Below are 18501 nucleotides of genomic sequence, written 5' to 3' on the forward strand. Positions count from 1 at the left end.
TTTGGCCAATCTGTTTATTCCCACACTGAGTCACCTTACTATTCTGGAAAGGCAAGACAGAGCCATTTTTCTATATACCTCACAAACTTGCATCTTAATTGCACCTATTTGGAACACTTAATCTTTTGATTTTGCAATCATCTTATTACTCCAGATTTTGTATGATTATCTACTATATGTTCTTTATTTTATTTATGTGATACTTATTGTCATCGTATATGATATTTTTCACTATGTGTGAATAGATTTAAATGCACAAGATCACTTTTTTCAAATACTTTCAGAATGAACCTTTGGTAAAGGACACTTACCCTTGATATATGAGTCCCTCTTGGTTCTCTTATTGGCTTCTCATTCTTTATTTTAAAAGTTGATGTTCTTGTTTTCTTGTTCCACATGTTATTTTTACTTTATTATTTCAGGCGGAATCTAACTGATCTTATATGCAGAATTACCTCTTCCTCCTATAGCAACTAAAGATGTTGTCATTATCCCAAAAGGATTTCAACGCTGACACCTTCAGCCTTAAACTGGAACTGTGAGTATATTTCACTCACCTCTATCTTGCTTTCACAACAGCACCTATAGAAACTGCAACGCTGCTATCTTGTGTCCATGTATGGTATTACGGGTATTCCTCAAATCAACAAGATAATATAATCTTCCCTGAATATGTACATATACTGGATATTAATACTCCTATATTAGCAGCTATTAGTCCAAATATTGTTATTTTTCCAGGTGCAAACTACTGTTTCTTTCTAAAAATTACACCAGTTAAGTTGTATAAGTTATAACAGTTCTTTAAGACAAGTTTTTTGTCTTTTATGTCTTTTTTAATTTTTTGCACAATTATTATTTTAACATCTATTAATCGTGGCTGTTTGCCCACATGTCGACATGAATCACCCCCTCTCAGTCATTACCCATTCTACACCACAATGGAGAAACTACAAGTTATTCAATTGTACCAAGTTACATCTTTTCCACCAACTTTCTACATGTTATTTTTTTTTATTACTATTTTTATTTTTTTCATTACCAATTTTTTGATTCAAGATGTGATTAGACTGAGTTTGAGACAGGGTGGTCTCACATGTTTTCTCAGTCGGTTGGAAACTTTTGTCTTTTCCAATCCCATTTTCTATTCTTATAATAGTTATAAGGTACACTTTACATTGTTTTGCAGAGATATAGTTATTTCTACATGTAAAAAGAGATATGGTACAGCTCTTAGATTCTTTATTTTCATTAACAGTATTAAGAGAGACGCTTTTCTCACCAACGTCAGGTGCACCTGTTCAGCCTCAGAATTGTTAATCCAAGGTAGTACCTTTAATATAGTTTACAACTTTTTTCAGCATACAATATCACTTCCTGCCAGAATCCCCCCAAAAAAAACCTACCACCATGACTATTAAAATTATTTCACACAATGTACAAGGATTTAACTCCCCTAATAAAAGAAAAAAAAAAGCCTTTTTACAATACAAAAAATGAAACGCAAAAATTATCCTCTTGCAGGAGACACACTTTATGAAGGACAATCATCCAAATTTTTTTCATAAAGCTTATAATCAATCCTTCTATACTTCATCATCCTCCAAAACAAAAGGAGTAGACATTTTTATTCACCAATCTCTCCCACTTGAAGTTCAGCAGGTATACAAAGATCAAGACAGCAACTATAGCTAATGTCTATGCACCATTGGATACACAAACCACATTCTTTACACAATTCTTTAACACTCTCCAACGCTATCACTCTCCACATATCATACTTTGTGGAGATTTTAATTCAGTGGCCCAACCAAATCTAGACCATAGCAGAAGCAACCTAAACTCAAAAACATTATCTAAAACAACTTCTAAACACAAATGATTTACAACTTATAGATTCGTGGAGAGCATTGAATATTGGAGCGCGTGAATATACTTTTTACTCACACCCACATGATTCCTATTCGCGCTTGGACTATATTTTGTGTACTCCCATAATCCTGGCTGACTCCCGTGAAGCTTCAATTCTTCCTTGCACTTGGTCAGACCATCAGATTACTACACTAAACACACATTTTAATCGGTCTTTCATCAACTCCTTACTCTTGGAGACTCAACGAGTCATTATTAACTGAACCCACTCGTCAACAGGAAATAGCTTCTGCCATTAAAGATTATTTTACATTAAACAATACACCAGATATATCCCCCACTACTCTTAGTAGCCCACAAGGCAGTCTTGAGAGGACGACTTATCAAGATGGCAGCTCAAGCTAATAAAGAAAAATGGGCAAAAATTCACTCTCTCACAATGGATCTCCATAAATTATATAGGGTACACACAAACTCGCATGACCCAGATATCTTTAACATGATTTCTCAAAAACGCAATGAATTAGACTCCATCCTTACTTTTAAAGCAGAAAAATGTTTGCCCGTAAATTAAATCAATCTATTAAACCCACTCATGTATACAAACTTAAAAATAACACCAATTAATCCCTCATCCGCAAGACATCCTATCAATTTTTTCCAACTTTTATTCAGAGCTCCTTTCTAAACCTTCTTCATCAATCCCACCTTCCGCATTATCATGGCTGGACAATATTCCTTTCCCCTCATTAACCTCCTTACAAACTGACCTTTTAAATGCCCCATGCACAGACGAAGAAATCCTCCAAATTGTTAAATCCCTTGAAAAAGGTTCTGCACCTGGTCCTGACGGATTTTCTTCTTTTTATTATAAACAATTTCACCAACTATTAATCCATACCCTTACCAAATTATTTAATAAGATACTAAAAGGAGACCAGGGGGGCGTGGCTTGGCGCGCGGCGAGGATGGTCGCACACTAACTGAGCTCCGCAGCACACACAGCCATCCGCAACCTAAATACCCGACCCAGAGCCACCAGATGCCGGGTAAGAAGCTACACTACACACCTAAATCCCGCCCGAGACGTGGATCGGTGCCTCACTCGGCTTCTACGATTCCGGACATCTTTAAAGCTAAACAGCTCACCGACAGCAAAACGAGATCCAAGATGGCGCCGGCGCACAACGAGGAGGAGTACAGCGAGGACTCCCAGTCGGCTCCGGAGGATTCAGGCAGGGGTAAGCACAGACCGGATCACCCCTTAACGTTCGCTGATATGTCCCTGATAGCGGCTGACATCAAAGCCACTTTCTCTGCTGCCATCACGGACCTTAAGACCAGCATGCTGGTTATTAATGAGAAGATGGCGGCGGCAGAGGCCGCGGGAAGACACAGGGATAAGGCTATAGGCAGACTTGAAAAGGCCTCACTGACACAATCCCAGCACCTAATAAACATGAACAGACATATCGAAGACCTCGACAACCGAGGCAGAAGGTGCAATGTCAGGGTGAGAGGGATACCTGAATCAGTGGAACAGGCCCAAATAGCCCCAGCACTGCAAAGGGTGTTTAACAGTTTATTAGAGAGACCTGAGGACACAGAGATTGACTTTGTCAGAGCTCATAGAGCCCTCAGACCGAAAGGTCCAGACACAGCCCCTCCAAGGGATATAATATGCTGCCTACAAAGTTTTGTGTTAAAAGACGAAATAATGAGGAAAGCAAGGAGAAATGAGAGAATTGTCTTCAATGGAGCAACGATCATGCTATTTCAAGACTTGTCCCAGATCACTTTACAAAACAGACGCGCCTTGCGCCCTCTGCTGGAGAAAATAAGGGAAAAAGATCTCAGATACTCTTGGCGATTCCCTTTTGCTCTACTGGTCTCCTACAATGGCCACCAACACACCCTACGCACCCCCGCTGACCTCCCAGAGTTCTGCCGCGCTCTAGATTTGGATCAGATCGACCTACCAGAGTGGTATGCTGATTTTCTCCGGACACCTATTGAAAGAAGCCCACCGAGCTCACCTCTCTCTACACCTGACAAGAGACTGTCCAAGAAATCCAAATACAGCAGACCTGGAAACTCCAAAATGGGAACCCCGAGAAGATCAGCAGAGGAAGCCAGATTCCAGGAGGATGAATGAAGTGACGCCTATATCCCAATCTGTTGTCAGTGTTTACTAAAGTTTGCACAGTTATGTTGTTCACGGGTGCTTTACAGATACTTCTTGATAACTCTCGTTTACATCTGCTTTGAGCAGACCCAATTTGTTCACCTACCCTTGAATCTCAAGACCCTTGGCACGAATGTGAGGCCCCACAGTTTCACAGCTACTCTTATTCCACATGTTCATCTTAAGTCACAATTGAAGTTCAGCTGTTCTCACAGGGCAGAAACATGGTTCTTACAAAGAGGACGATGATACCATTAGTGCACCATTTGGTCTCTTTCTACAAGTCCTTAAAGAACTTTAGCTTTAGTTTTGAATTTTATGTTAGGTCTCAGCCCTAGCCTTATAAGATATCCCACCACCTCACCCCGAATTTTTGACTGATACCTGGGTTGGGTGTACGATGGTTCAGTTTTATTGCTTTTTTTTTCAGCTAATTTTCTTAAGGCTGTGTGTGACTCAATAGAGTTCTCTCTCAAATCTAATTTTACACATTTACTAATTTAGTTGGTGTGCCCCCGTTTGGTCGTTGACGACTCCCTCTTCCCCCACAAAGTGATCCAGTGACCTGTCTGCAGGTCTCGGGGGTCACTATCATATCCAGTGGGCTCCCCCTCTGGGGCGACAAAGCGCGCCCTGGTGAGGGACCCCCCAGTACTTTATTTGCTCCTTCAATCTTCTCTTCCCTTTCCTTATTTACTTATCGTTTATCTTTCTCTCTCCCCTTTTTTTTTTTTTTTTTTTTTTGTTTGTTCTGGTGCTCAACCTTTTGTTCTATCTTACTCGGACCCATACCAACTGGGACTGAGATTGAGAGTCTGTGATAATAACAAAGTGTTTAAACCAGGTTTTTGTAGCTGTCTCCTTGCAGATTGTCCTCGAAGCCACCTCCTCCTGACCTGCCGCCATGGCCTACTCATCGCTAGGGAAAAATCCTCTGATCATCTCACACAACGTAAGAGGACTGAATGTCCCTGAGAAACGTACTTCCCTTCTAAGGGAACTCCAAAAAGGTAAGCCGCAAATTGTTTACTTGCAGGAAACTCATTTTAGGACGCATCGTGTCCCTAAACTTACGAATTCCCACTTTACAAGGGCATTCCATGCTACAAATAACGATTCCAGATCCAAGGGAGTATCAATTTTATTAAGCAAAAACACACCTTTTGAACTAACTGAACAACTCTCTGACCCCGAAGGTAGGTTTATTTTTTTAAAGGGATCTCTAGGAGGCACCCCAGTAACTCTGGCGAACGTGTATTTCCCGAATAAGGCCCATGTCACGTTTTGCCAACGAATGGTAAAGGAGCTGCAGGGATTTGCCTCCGGCTGCCTGATCCTCGGAGGGGATTTTAATGTCCCACTTAACCCTCTAGCAGACACGTCCAACGGGAAAACATGTATCACCTACAGAATTCTCAAAAAACTAAAGGCAATGCTCCAATCCTTACAGTTGGTTGATACATGGCGCTTTCTCCATCCTGAGGATAGAGATTTTACCTTTTTTTCTATCCCACATGCTAGATATGCGAGACTAGACTACCTATTTATTTCACAGAGAGATCTTCAGTTAGTGGAGGGTGCACACATAGGAAACCAAACGATTTCTGACCATGCACCTATTTCTCTGTCGCTGGATTTATTAAATCCTCCACAGAAACAACCGACATGGAGATTAAATGCATCACTCCTGACGGACCCGTCGTTTCTCCCCACTCTAACTTCCACACTGACTGAGTTTTTCAACTTAAACAATACCCCAGACGCAGACCCTCTTATGATTTGGGAGGCCCACAAATGTACGATTAGGGGTGAGTTGATAAGAATGGGATCCAAACGTAAAAGAGAAAAAGAACTTACTATTAAAAAATTGATCACACAAATCAACACCCTAGAGACCTTGCATAAACAGTCTCTATCTACAACCACAGCCACACAACTACTAGAAGCTAGAAAGACTCTTCAACAAATATTGGATTCTAGAGCTAAAAGAACTCTATTCTTTAGAAAGAAACTATACTACGAGGCAGGAAATAAAACAGGAAAACTTTTAGCAAGAGCGATAAGGGAACACACAACCTCTAATAACATTCCCGGCATCAGAGGGACACAAGGTAAAATTGACATAACAACAGAAGCAATTGCCGATCATTTTCAGAAATATTACACAAAACTTTATAATCTTCCACCACAACACAGGGAACAAAACATGACTGACGATAGAATCCAAATCATAAAAGACTACATACTCAGGAGCGGTCTCCCAGCTCTTCAGGAGTCAGACGCCGTCCTACTAGAGGACCCAATCACACCACTAGAAATTACACAGGCCATTAAACATTTAAAAAATAGCAAGAGCCCAGGACCGGACGGTTATTCAGCCATTTATTATAAAACCTTCTTGAGCATCCTTAAGAATCCCCTGGCGGCTGCTTTGAACTCTCTGTCCTCGCCTAGAGAGGTGACCCCAGATTTTCTCTCGGCCCACATTACAGTGATACCGAAACCAGGAAAAGACCCATTAGAATGCCCAAGTTATAGACCCATTTCCCTGCTAAACCTGGATGTTAAGCTATTCGCCAAAATACTCGCTACGAGACTGAGCCCACTATTGCCAGAGCTGATTGATTTGGATCAGGTGGGTTTCGTCCCTGGAAGAGACGCAAAAGATAATGTCACTAAAGCGCTCCTTCTTATACATGCAGCAAAAGCGAGGGATATCGAGGGCCTTCTCCTGTCCACGGATGCGGAGAAGGCCTTCGATAGAGTAGCGTGGGACTTCATGAAGGCAGTGTGCCAACATGTGGGACTGGGTACGCACATGCTCTCCTGGATATCAGCTTTATACCAAAACCCTAAAGCACAATTAAAGATTAATGGTACCCTCTCTAAACCTGTACACATTACGAATGGGACTAGACAGGGGTGCCCGCTGTCACCCCTGCTATTCATACTAACCCTGGAACCATTCATAAGAACGATTAAACAAAATACCGCAATAGCTGGATTCCGGATTGGGGACAGGGAGTTCAAAGTGGCAGCTTATGCGGATGACCTTTTATTTTTTCTCACGAACCCCACTGTCTCCATACCTAACTTACTTAAAGAATTTAGTACATACAGTTATATTTCAAATTTAAAAATAAATTACTCTAAATCTGAAGCCCTCAACATTACGCTACCAGATAATCTGCTCCGCCTAACCACCGCCAATTCACAGTTTAGGTGGGTCCCCAATACACTTAAATATTTAGGAGTCTGGCTTACTCCTCGACTCCAGAACACGTTTGAAAAGAATTTTCCACCACTCCTGAAGAGCTGTGAAAAAAATCTTAAAGACTGGCACTTAGATTTTCTATCTTGGTTTGGGCGGGCTGCTATTATAAAAATGATTATTCTACCCAGGTTTCTATACCTAATGCGCACCATACCAGTTAGAATCCCTCATACCTTTTTTCGTGCATTAAACTCTATAATTCTGAGATTCCTGTGGAACCAAAAAAAACCTAGGATTAGGTTACCCTGGTTGACAAGACCCAAAGATTTAGGGGGGATTAACCTCCCTAACTTTAAACATTACTATTACGCTTCACATTTAGCCAGAGTGATAGATTGGCATTGCCATGGCCACATGAAGGACTGGGTACCCCTGGAGGGAGAGTTGAACGCCCTTACGTTACAATACTACCCATGGATCCCCTGGGTTAGATACCCGCTGAATGTCCGCAAACACCCTATAACTGGCGTCACGCTAGAGATTATACACTCACTCACCAATCGCCATTGTATTACTTCTGACGTAAGCCCACTGACTCCACTAACAGATAACCCAGATTTTGTCCCTGGACTCGGAAACAAATTGTTCAAACCCATAACTCAGGACGCATCTCCATTACTGACGGGTGACTGTTTTACGGATGACAGATTTAAAGATTGGACGGTATTGAAGGTGGAAAAAATCCTATCACATCTAAGGCAATGGTCTTATTTTCAATTAAGAAGCTATCTAACCAACCATAGTCAAAGAGGGGAATTCATTAGACCTCTCACGGATCTGGAGTCGGTCTGCCATAGTAAGACTCCTCTAAACAGAGCCATTTCATTTGCATATGCTTGGTTGCAACACCCCAAGAGCTTTGATGATGGCGGTCACAGGAGGAGGTGGTCAGAGGAGCTTGGAGAGGACATCTCGGATGAACAATGGAGGTATGCTTGTATTTTCGCTCACAAAGGTTCTATAAACACTAAATCACAAGAGACGAGCTATAAACTACTAATGCATTGGTACAACACACCAGACAAATTGCATAAATGGAACTCTCAGAGGTCAGAATTATGTTGGAGGTGTCAGGGTGAGTTGGGCACATTGGCACATATATGGTGGCACTGTCCTCCTATCGCAAATTTCTGGTCTACAATAAAAAATTTGATTAAAAAAATCACCGAAACAAGAATAAATCTCACGGCTGCTTGCTGCCTTTTACACGTAACGAACTTTTCATTCAAGCGGTACAAGCACTCTCTGACTAAGCACCTTCTAAACGCGGCTAAATCTTTGATCCCGCTATATTGGAATTCAGTGAAAGTTCCTTCCACAGCAGAATGGCTGAATAAAGTTGGCGATATTTGCGAGATGGAGGACATGCTAGCGCAGGACAGGGGCCACATTGAACGATTTCATAGAACCTGGCAACCTTGGTTCACCTTTAAGTACTCGCAAGATTTCACTACAATCCTGGCACAAAGTCTGGTCTGACTCCTCTTTACCTCCCATCCACACTTCACCCCCCCCCCTCTTATATTTTTTTTTTTTTTTTTCTTTTCTCCTCCCCTCTCTATTTTTATAACAGTTAATATTAAGAAGAAGGTGATGTTTACATAAGATGATAAACCAATTGTACTCTGTAGTTTACTGCAATGTATGTTGTTTAGTTACTAAGAGGAGGTAATTACCCCTTCTTGGGATATGATATGGGTTCAAATGTTTACACCATAACTAACATACAGATTGAGGAAACTCAGTTAACTTTCAATTTGGTTCCTTAGACTATATTTCATAAGTAATGGCATACTGATGATAATTGCACAAAAATTAATGTAATTCCATCTTGTGCTTAAAATGTCTACCTACTATTGTAACATATCTGACAAGCAATTGTTCTTTGCTGTTGCTTTGTAAGCAAATATTTTTTACTTTTCAATAAAATAAAATGTTTAAAAAAAAAAAAAAAAGGAGACCATTTCCCAGAAGAGATGCTCTTAGCGAATATGTCTTTAATCCCAAAACCAAATAAGGATCACACATTGCCCCAATATTACAGACCAATCTCAGTTATTAATAATGACCTTAAGATCTTTAGCAGACTATTAGCAAATAGATTGGCAACGATAATCCCATCTCTGATTTCCCCATACCAATCAGGTTTTATCCCAGGCAGGCAAATTACAGACAACATTAGGCTCGTAACAAATATAATTCAAGACGCCAATATTAAATCACGTCCCGTACTCCTCTTAAGCCTTGATATCTCTTGAGATTTCTCTGAGTGAGAGAGTTCCAGTTATTGGTCTGCAAGGCTGAAATCGTCTGAATCATCTTTGAGACTTTTTCCTGCGGAAGGAAAATCTTCTGATTTACTGAACAAATTTTGTATCCCAGATATTCAAATAGGCATGCCTCAAATCCAGTGTAGCCATGAAGCAGTTCGGGTAAAGCAGATTTTTGATTGAAAACACAGTTTCCATGTGAAAATGCTTGTACCTGATCGAGCGGTTTAGAGACTTGAGGTTCAGGATAAGACGATACTTTCCCAAAGGCTTCTTTATGACAAAGATATGGAAATAAAAGCCTTTGCCCTGATCCGACCGAGGGACTGGATCAGGACTTACTGATCTAATAAGTCTCCAATCTGGAGGCCCAGAGCCATCGCTTTTATCTCGTGGAGGGATGGTGACAACAATCTCTCTGGCGGCTGGGAAGAGAATTCCAGCCTGTGCCCATTGGTCACTAGGTCCAGGATGAATGGACTTGGTGATTGCTGCCCACTGCAGGAGGAAGGCCTTCAATCTTCCTCCCACCGGGAGCCAAGAGTCATTCTGGCTTGGCGGGTCCCCCCTTACCTCAGCCTTTGTGCCCTGTCCAATGTTTTTTTGGGCCTGTTGTCCTTTTCCCTTGGACCCCGCTGCCTGCTTTGGCCACAAAAATTTTTCTGGCTGTCAGCTTTTTCTTGTTTTCGGGAAAGGTCTTTTTCTTGTCAGTCGGGCACTCTAGTGCCTCTTGCAAACCAGGGCCAAAAAGATGGTCGCCTATTAAGGAAAGACCCCATAGACGCAACTTAGGAGCAGAGTCACCTGACCAGGTTTTAAGCCAGAGGCTTCTTCTGGCCGAATTGACCAAGGCTGAGGTCCTAGCTGTCATTCTAACCGACTCTGCGGAATCTAGGGATGAACCCTGTGAGGAGACCTGTATCTTAGCAATTAGGGACTTAAAAGAGCTAATTCGTTGAAGTTAACTCATCCCTAACTGAAGTAAGAATCTTCTGACAAGATGCTGCTGAGTCAGCTGGCACTTCCTGTGGGCGAGCTTGCGGCTCTGCCCCTCCACGCGCTCACGGCTCTCACTGCTTTCCCCTGCACAAACAGCCAGGCTGTCAGCGGGGAAGCATGCCGCTCTGGCCCGCGCTGAACTGAGGCTACAGACATCCGCAGTGGTCCCCAGGCACCGAGAACAGAAGACAGCAGCAACCCCCTACTCCTCCGGTGGAGGTGCCACTCTGGGACTGAGGAGAAGGAAAGAAATCTCTCGATAACAGAAACAGGAGCATCACTCACGAGACCTAGGGAAACCGGGTTCCAGGAAACATGTTACCCCCCCATCTGGAGGAAACACTAATACTAACATGGAGCCTGGAGGACCTTCCTTTTATCTGGTGGGGGTTAACGTGTTACCTGTTCTGGTGGGTTGAGCCCTAGGTCTCATGGGATTTCCTGGAAGAAGCTTTGAGAAAAATGTGTATAATTTTTTTTTTTTTTTTACATGCTGTCACCAGAGCAGTGCAGTGTCAGCATATGATAAATATAAATATACAGTGAATATAAAAAAGTCTACGCACCCCTGTTACAATATCAGGTTTCTGTGATGTAAAGAAAATGAGACAAAGATAAAAAATTTCAGAACTTTTTCCACCTTTAATGTGACCTATAAACTGTACAACTCAGTTGAACGACAAACTGAAAACTTTTATATGATGTCCACCCAGAATGAGAAAGCACCCACCCAACTGTAATATTATAATAGGCCAGGCGGGAAATGGTTAAATATATGAACAACATTGGCCATACGCCAATCCGGTGGTACTACCCCAGTCATTAAATGCTTCTCCCCTGCTGTATAGTGAAATGATGAATGGACTGTATCATGTCACATGTTCTCCTCCCATTCTCGCCGCGGGGGCTCGCAGCGATCGGTACGTCGTGTCCGTGGGAGCTGAATTGAATTTGTGTGTTCTTGATTTGCATTTTTCCTATGCTGTTATATTATTTGTAACATTTAAATGGTTATAGTGCACCTCCTCTTTTTAACGTTCTTTTCTTATTATTTATAGCTTTTTTTAACTTTGGACGCAAGCCACGCAAGTTTTATTTTTAGCCTTTTAAACTTCCTACCCATGGAAACATATTTTGCAGTGTGTCTGCATACAGTCAGTTTGAAGTATTCCCATTTCTGTTCTGTGTTCTTCCATGACAGTACTGTTTTTATTTTTCCTGTTTGTGCTTGCTGTTTGTCTAGGCAAGCGCCTTCAGCAGGCTCACAATGTGCAGAAGGGCATATTACAGGCTCATCCTGCTTCTGCCTCGCACAGTCCAGGTACAGCCACTGTAGTAATGTTGAGGAAGAGTCTATATAGAAAGCTGCAAAATGAGCCCCTTCTGACTCTGCACCAAATGCAGAGTCAAAAGGGGTCACAGGAATGCAGTTCGTTCTGCACTCCTGTGACTCATTTTCAGCAGACAGCGGGCTGAAGCTCGGGCAAGATTGTGACAATGAAGTCAGGTTCCGCCCACATGCCTGGACCGACACCCGGGTCAGCCTCTTAATGAGCTGCTGAGTGCCTGAGCCAGCCCCTCCCACCCCCTCCACAGCCCAGCAAGCCAGTGAGCGAGGGGGGGGGGGGGCAATGCAGAGAGCAGTGACTGACAGTTACCAGCTCTCTACTCAGGGAGCTCTGGGAACCAAGCGATCGGTGGTGTTTGATCGCTCGGTTCTTAGTGATAGAGCCGGCCAGGGACCGATTCTACATTCACCTAGCCAAGTATGATTCTGCAAAAAAAAACAAAAAAAAAACAAAAAAAAAACAAACCCTGTACTTCTCTTTTAATGTACGTTTAAGAAATGCCTGTGTTAATAAAGTCTGTATAAACATAATAGACGTACCTCATTGGCTTCAGCTCCATCATTTCATCTCTCCTTTTTTCTCTTCTCTTTAAATCACTTTCTGTAGACTTGAGTTTATCTGGAACCAGACGCAATTTGGACTGCATGTCATTAATGACATCTTGCAGCTCGGCTTCTGAGGGGAAGATCCTTTGACACACTGGACAGCAGGGCTGATTATCCTCTGTTAGCTGGGTGATAAACTGGGTGTACACAGCTGTGGCCCCTGCCAGCATTGCTGTAATATAAAATACAGTAATAAATATGTATTTCCTCTACCTATACTAACATTAGCAGCTACAATACCAAAGGAATTATATACAAGGTGCTTTCCTTACAGCAGGATACTCAACTCCAAGCACATCACAGGAAAAAGGTTCCTGTGCTACAAGTTGAAGTCATTGCTGAACCCTCTGCTAGATTATGTACATTGATTGTAATACTCTCCATAAGCTTCAGCAACTGCTCTCTGCTGCATCAGCTTAGGCATGAACTGCAGTGACTAAATCTGACAATAGTAAAAGTATAAAGGTATGAAGTGCCATGAACACTAAGTGCAAAACAGATGTGAAATGTGTATTAGTTCTTAACCTCTAGAAAGGAGTGTATATCAATGCAGACACAGACAGGGGTAAAGATGCCATCTGCTCTAATGCTCGATAGCAAACTTATTTTCAGTCTGTTAAAGTGGATGTAAACCAATTCATGAAATTTGAGCTGGGCACATATATCTAGCTTTCTCCTGCCCAGTTCCTCTGTTATCAGCCTGATAACTTTTGACAAGTTCTCCAATTGGAGCCTAAAGTGTGTGTTAGGGGAGGTTTCTATAAATAGATTAGTAGTCAGCTTGGCCTCAGACCAGAGCTATGCACATTCCTTTCTTCCTTTGGCCTCTTTCACACGGACTGTCCGTTCAGGTCCGCCTGTCAAGTTTTTTTAGGCGGACCTGAATGGACACTCCATGGAGGTCTATGGAGCGTCGGATGTCAGCGGTGACATGTCCGCTGACATCCGACCCGCTCTGATTCAAAAAAGTGTAACGGAGGAAAAACCATCACCCGATCCCCCATAGGGGAGAGCGGCGCTCTGACAGGTCCGTCGCTGCACAGTGTGCAACGACGGACCTGTCATCTTCCTGCTCAGCGGGGATCGGCAGAGCGATCCCCGCTGAGCAAGCGGATGTTCACGGGGCGGATCATCACTGATCCGCCCCATGTGAAAGAGCCCTAAGCCAATAAAGAGAGAGGGTGTGTGCCTTTCCTCCAATCAGCTGTCTTGGCTGTATGCCCAGGCTTCACTGCAGTGCTAAACAGGAAGAGAAAATCTCCTAACACAAAGAGTACTTTCTAAAAGATATATACAGATGAAAACAGCAGATATGCAAGTAAAACTTATGAAGGGAGATTTGTTTCATCCCTGTGTATCATCTGGGGCTGTTCACTTCACTGGGTATATGTGAGGGTTTACATCCACGTTACTGAGTCAGTTTAAAACATATACACATTTTTACATATACCGACTGAAGTGACTAGCCTCAAGTGATGCACAGAGATGGAACTAATCCTCCTACATAGGTTGTACCTATTTATCTGCAGCCCTCTCTTCTCTACATCTTCATAAAACAAACAGATCAAAGGCTACTTCTCAGCAGGGATCTGTGTTCACACAACACTGCATAAATACAGTAGATCACAGAGCTCAGTGAAAGCTGAAACATGTGAATTCCATATCTGAGATTATAGCACAAGTCACAGGGAAAGTATTCATAGACCCTGGGTCATATGCACTTGACTGGACACTGGCAAGCTTTTGAGTACATACCCCAAGCACCCCACCCCACTTCAGTTTTGAATCAAAATTGCAGAGTAAAAGGTAAAAGAATGGCAAGGAGGAAGGCCTGTGCGCTGTATTGTACACCAAGATATGGAATTTACAGGCAATTCAAAATTCCTCCCATCTTAATTGTACAGCACAGGACGCAAAGTATTCATAGATCCTGGAAGTTGCCAAGCAATGAATAAGAAGGGTGGGTAACATCTAGGCAAACAGAACTGTACAAACAGACCAACAAGTGCCAAAAGGATCCAACTTCAGAGTGTCACTGTAAGAACCTTGTAGTGGAAAGCTGCATTCACAGAAGATTCTACATCCACCTGGTAGAAATGTGAAAAAGTAGGAACAGAGGGACCCATCTCGCAAAAGGTGGACATGGAAGCAGAGTGCTCCTTGCAAAGTCCCGGGGACAGGACAAAAAGGGAATCTGTCTTTTTGATCGGATTAAGGCCAGGGCTTCAACAGCAATACCGTTAAAGCCAGCGACTGAGAAGCAGGATGAAATAGAGGGCCCTGAAATAGCGCATTTGCATATTGGAAAAGGGCTGGGGTCATCTGATCATAGTCTCTGAGAATGCCTGTGTACCAGGATCTTCTTGGTCAGCTCGGTGTAATGAGAATCACTTTTTCTCTTTTGCTCTATCTTTTTGAGCAGACGAGGCAAAATTTGCACTGGAGGGAAGGCATAGATTAGCCTGAACTGAGACCAGGGAATTTTCAAAGTATGCAAGGCAGGTGCCAGCGGATCCTTGGTCCTGTCTACGAAAGGCAAGATCTTAATTTAATCTGGCAGCTAGTATGTCTACATCTGTAGTCCCCCTTTTCTGCCATTTCAGATAGAAGATGTCTAGGTGTAGGGCCCATTGCACGTAAACAGGCGGTGGCAGCTGAAGTACTCCACTTTACAGTTGTCTACTCCTGAAATGTGGACCACAGAGATTGCTGGACAGTGAGTTTATGCACGTGACATTATGCGATTTGTTTCCTTCAAGGCTTCATAGCCGTTGCATTGTCTGACTGCACCCCGATTTGGTGTCCTCACAGAAGGGAGCTCCAGAGGATGTTAATGGGAAGTTTGGCTTCCACAGGTGACTCTCTTATCTGGTTCCCAAGGTACTGAAACATTCCTCCCCAGCCTGAAGGACTGGCATCTCTTGTTATTTTCCAATGACAGGGAAGGAAAGACTTCCCTATTGTTAAGGCTTGGTTAGATACGCACTAAGCTAGGTAATTTCCTGCTTTGCTGGACAGGAGCATGTGTAGGTCGAGAGACGGTACATGTTTGTTCCAGGTTAACAAGATGATGTGTTGGAAAGGTTTTGAATAAAATTGGTAAAATAGTACAGCCTCAAAAGGATGCTACCATGAGGCCAAAACTCTTATGGAGAATCTCATTGTAGGATGTCTCTTTAACCTCAATTCTTGAGTGTGTGCTCTGAGAGAAAGAATGTTCTTTTCTGAACAGGTGAGGAGAAGGCTGGAGAACAGATTTTTTTTAACTGACCACCCAACCAAAAGCCTAGAGCATCTGAATTGGCATGTGGAAATTTTCTGACAGTTGGAAGGGAGAGTCCTTCAGAAGAAGGTCATTTACAGTACCTGACAGCGAGATTGTGTTTCCAGCACGATCCCATCGCGCTGGTTCTTGGCGACAGGGTACTGTGCATGTCGCGCTGGCTCGCTGATCGGGAAAGGAAAACTTTTTTCCCTTTCGCGATGAGCGACAGGCAGTGCTGACAGCTGTCTGGTATGAATCATGAGGGGGAACGCCGCGCCAAATTTTAAATGAAAAAAAGCGCGTGGGTTTCCCCCCCGGAGCATACCAGGCCCTTAGGTCTGGTATGGATTGTAAGGGGAACCCGATACCCCGAAAAATCGGCGTGGGGGTCCCCCCAAAATCCTTACCAGACCCTTATTCCGAGCACGCTGCCCGGGCTGGTCAGAAAAGGGGGTGGGGACAAGCGAGCGCCCCCCCCCCTCCTGAACCGTACCAGGCCGAATGCCCTCAACATGGGGGATGGGTTCTTTGGGGGAGGGGGGCGCCCTGCGGCCCCCCCCACCCCAAAGCACCTTGTCCCCATGTTGATGAGGACAAAGGCCTCTTCCCGACAACCCTGGCCGTTGGTTGTCGGGGTCTGCAGGCGGGGGGCTTATCAGAATCCGGAAGCCCCCTTTAATAAGGGAGCCCCCAGATCCCGGCCCCCCACCCTATGTAAATGAGTATGGGGTACATGGTACCCCTACCCATTCACCTAGGAAAAAAAGTGTCAATAAAAAAACACAGTACACAGGTTTTAAATGTAATTTATTAGGCAGCTCCGGGGGTCTTCTTCCGACCTCTCCTCCCGGTGTTCGGCTTCTTCTCCCGGGCCCCTCTGCTATCTTCTTCCAGCTCTTTTGCTAGCGGGGGCCCGGTCTGCTGCTGCTGTCTTGTCCCCTCTTCTCTTCTTCCGATGTTGACACAACGCTCTCTCCTGCTGGAATGCTGTGTGCGAGGTGCGCAGCCACTTATATAAGCGGTGACCCCGCCCCTTGTGACGTCACAGTCCCAGCATGCGCAGGGACTCTGGGGTCACACCCCCTTATGACACCAGAGTCCCTACGCATGCTGGGACTGTGACGTCACAAGGGGGCGGGGTCATGCTTATATAAATGGCTACGCAGCTCGCACACAGCATTCCAGCAGGAGAGAGCGTCGTGTCAACATCGGAAGAAGAGAAGAAGAGAAGAGGGGACAAGACAGCGGCAGCAGACCGGGCCCCCGCTAGCAAAAGAGCTGGAAGAAGATAGCGGAAGGGCCCGGGAGAAGAGGCGGAACACCAGGAGAAGAAGCCGAACACCGGGAGGAGAGGTCGGAAGAAGACCCCGAAGTCGGAAGAAGACCCCCGGAGCTGCCTAATAAATTACTTTTAAAACCTGTGTACTGTGTTTTTTTTATGACACTTTTTTTCCCTAGGTGAATGGGCAGGGGTACCATGTACCCCATACTCATCCACATAGGGTGGGGGGCCGGGATCTGGGGGCCCCCTTATTAAAGGGGGCTCCCGGATTCCGATAAGCCCCCCGCCCACAGACCCCCGACAACCAACGGCCAGGGTTGTCAGGAAGAGACCCTTGTCCTCATCAACATGGGGACAAGGTGCTTTGGGGTGTGGGGGGGCCGCAGGGCGCCCCCCCTCCCCCAAAGCACCCACCCCCCATGTTAAGGGCATGCGGCCTGGTACGGTTTCCTGACCGGCCGGGCTGCGTGCTCGATAAGGGTCTGGTATGGACTTTGGGGGGGACCCCCACGCCGATTTTTCAGCGTAGGGGGTTCCCCTTACAATCCATTCCAGACCGAAGGGCATGGTATGCCCCTGGGGGGAACCCACGCCGGTTTTTCATTTAAAATTTGGTGCGGCGTCCACCCTCATGATTCATACCAGACAGCTGTCAGCACTGCCTGTCACTCATCGCGAAAGGAAAAAAGTTTTCCTTTCCCGATCAGCGAGCCATCTCGGCACTGGCTCCCGTGACGGGGCTCGCAGGTGTGAAATCTCGGCGATAAAAGCGGCAAGATTGACACAATATCGCGGTCACCTTCTGTACATGAGTTCTGCACATTCTATCAGTTCATGAGCAAGGAATGTCGGAGCATTTTACGGGTCTTTGTACCCAAAGGGGCATGGCGAGACAGGAGAACTAAGCTGCACAATGCTAAAGCTTTTGCAGACAGCAGAAGTGAGCTTTTGCACATTAGCAAGGCCCTGGGCAAAGATGGCTGTATTAAATCCATTATTGGTTTGAAGGATTTAGGACATATATGGAGGAAAATCTACTTTTGTCAGGTGAGCCACTTATTGAATACCAAATTAGAGCTAGAGTTGGATGCAGAGACCAGTGTCAGAGTTGGCTCTTGCTCAAGTGCAAGGGGCACATTGACATTCTGAGTGTTGTGCAGGCCTTAAGCAAAGCAATAGTTCTCTTTAGTCTGGTCTCCCCCATAGCGGAGGATATTCCCCTGAGGATAACGTATTGAGTCGGATACTGAATATAGGGCAATCGTGTCTAGAAGGAGAATACAGCAACCCAGGTGTAGACTGTTCTGTAGCAAACCCTTATGGTGAAAAGTCGGGAGGATTCGCCTGAGTACCATATAATGGCTCTAGGTGGAAATGGCAGTAAAATGTGCTAACTAAGG

The 18501-nt window shown here is 44.3% G+C and overlaps 1 protein-coding gene across 2 annotated transcripts in view; it reads right to left on the bottom strand.

Moving 5' to 3' along the window:
• Window positions 1-18501, bottom strand: part of RAD50 (RAD50 double strand break repair protein) — a 463790-nt gene that overhangs the window by 225868 nt on the left and 219421 nt on the right. For both annotated transcript variants that reach the window (XM_073620674.1, XM_073620673.1), the window contains exon 14: window positions 12489-12726. In XM_073620674.1, the coding sequence (XP_073476775.1) occupies window positions 12489-12726 (238 nt within the window). The remainder of the gene's footprint in view (window positions 1-12488; window positions 12727-18501) is intronic.

This window comes from Aquarana catesbeiana, linkage group LG03 (assembly GCF_042186555.1).
Source record: "Aquarana catesbeiana isolate 2022-GZ linkage group LG03, ASM4218655v1, whole genome shotgun sequence".
Classification (NCBI taxonomy): Eukaryota; Metazoa; Chordata; class Amphibia; order Anura; family Ranidae; genus Aquarana; species Aquarana catesbeiana.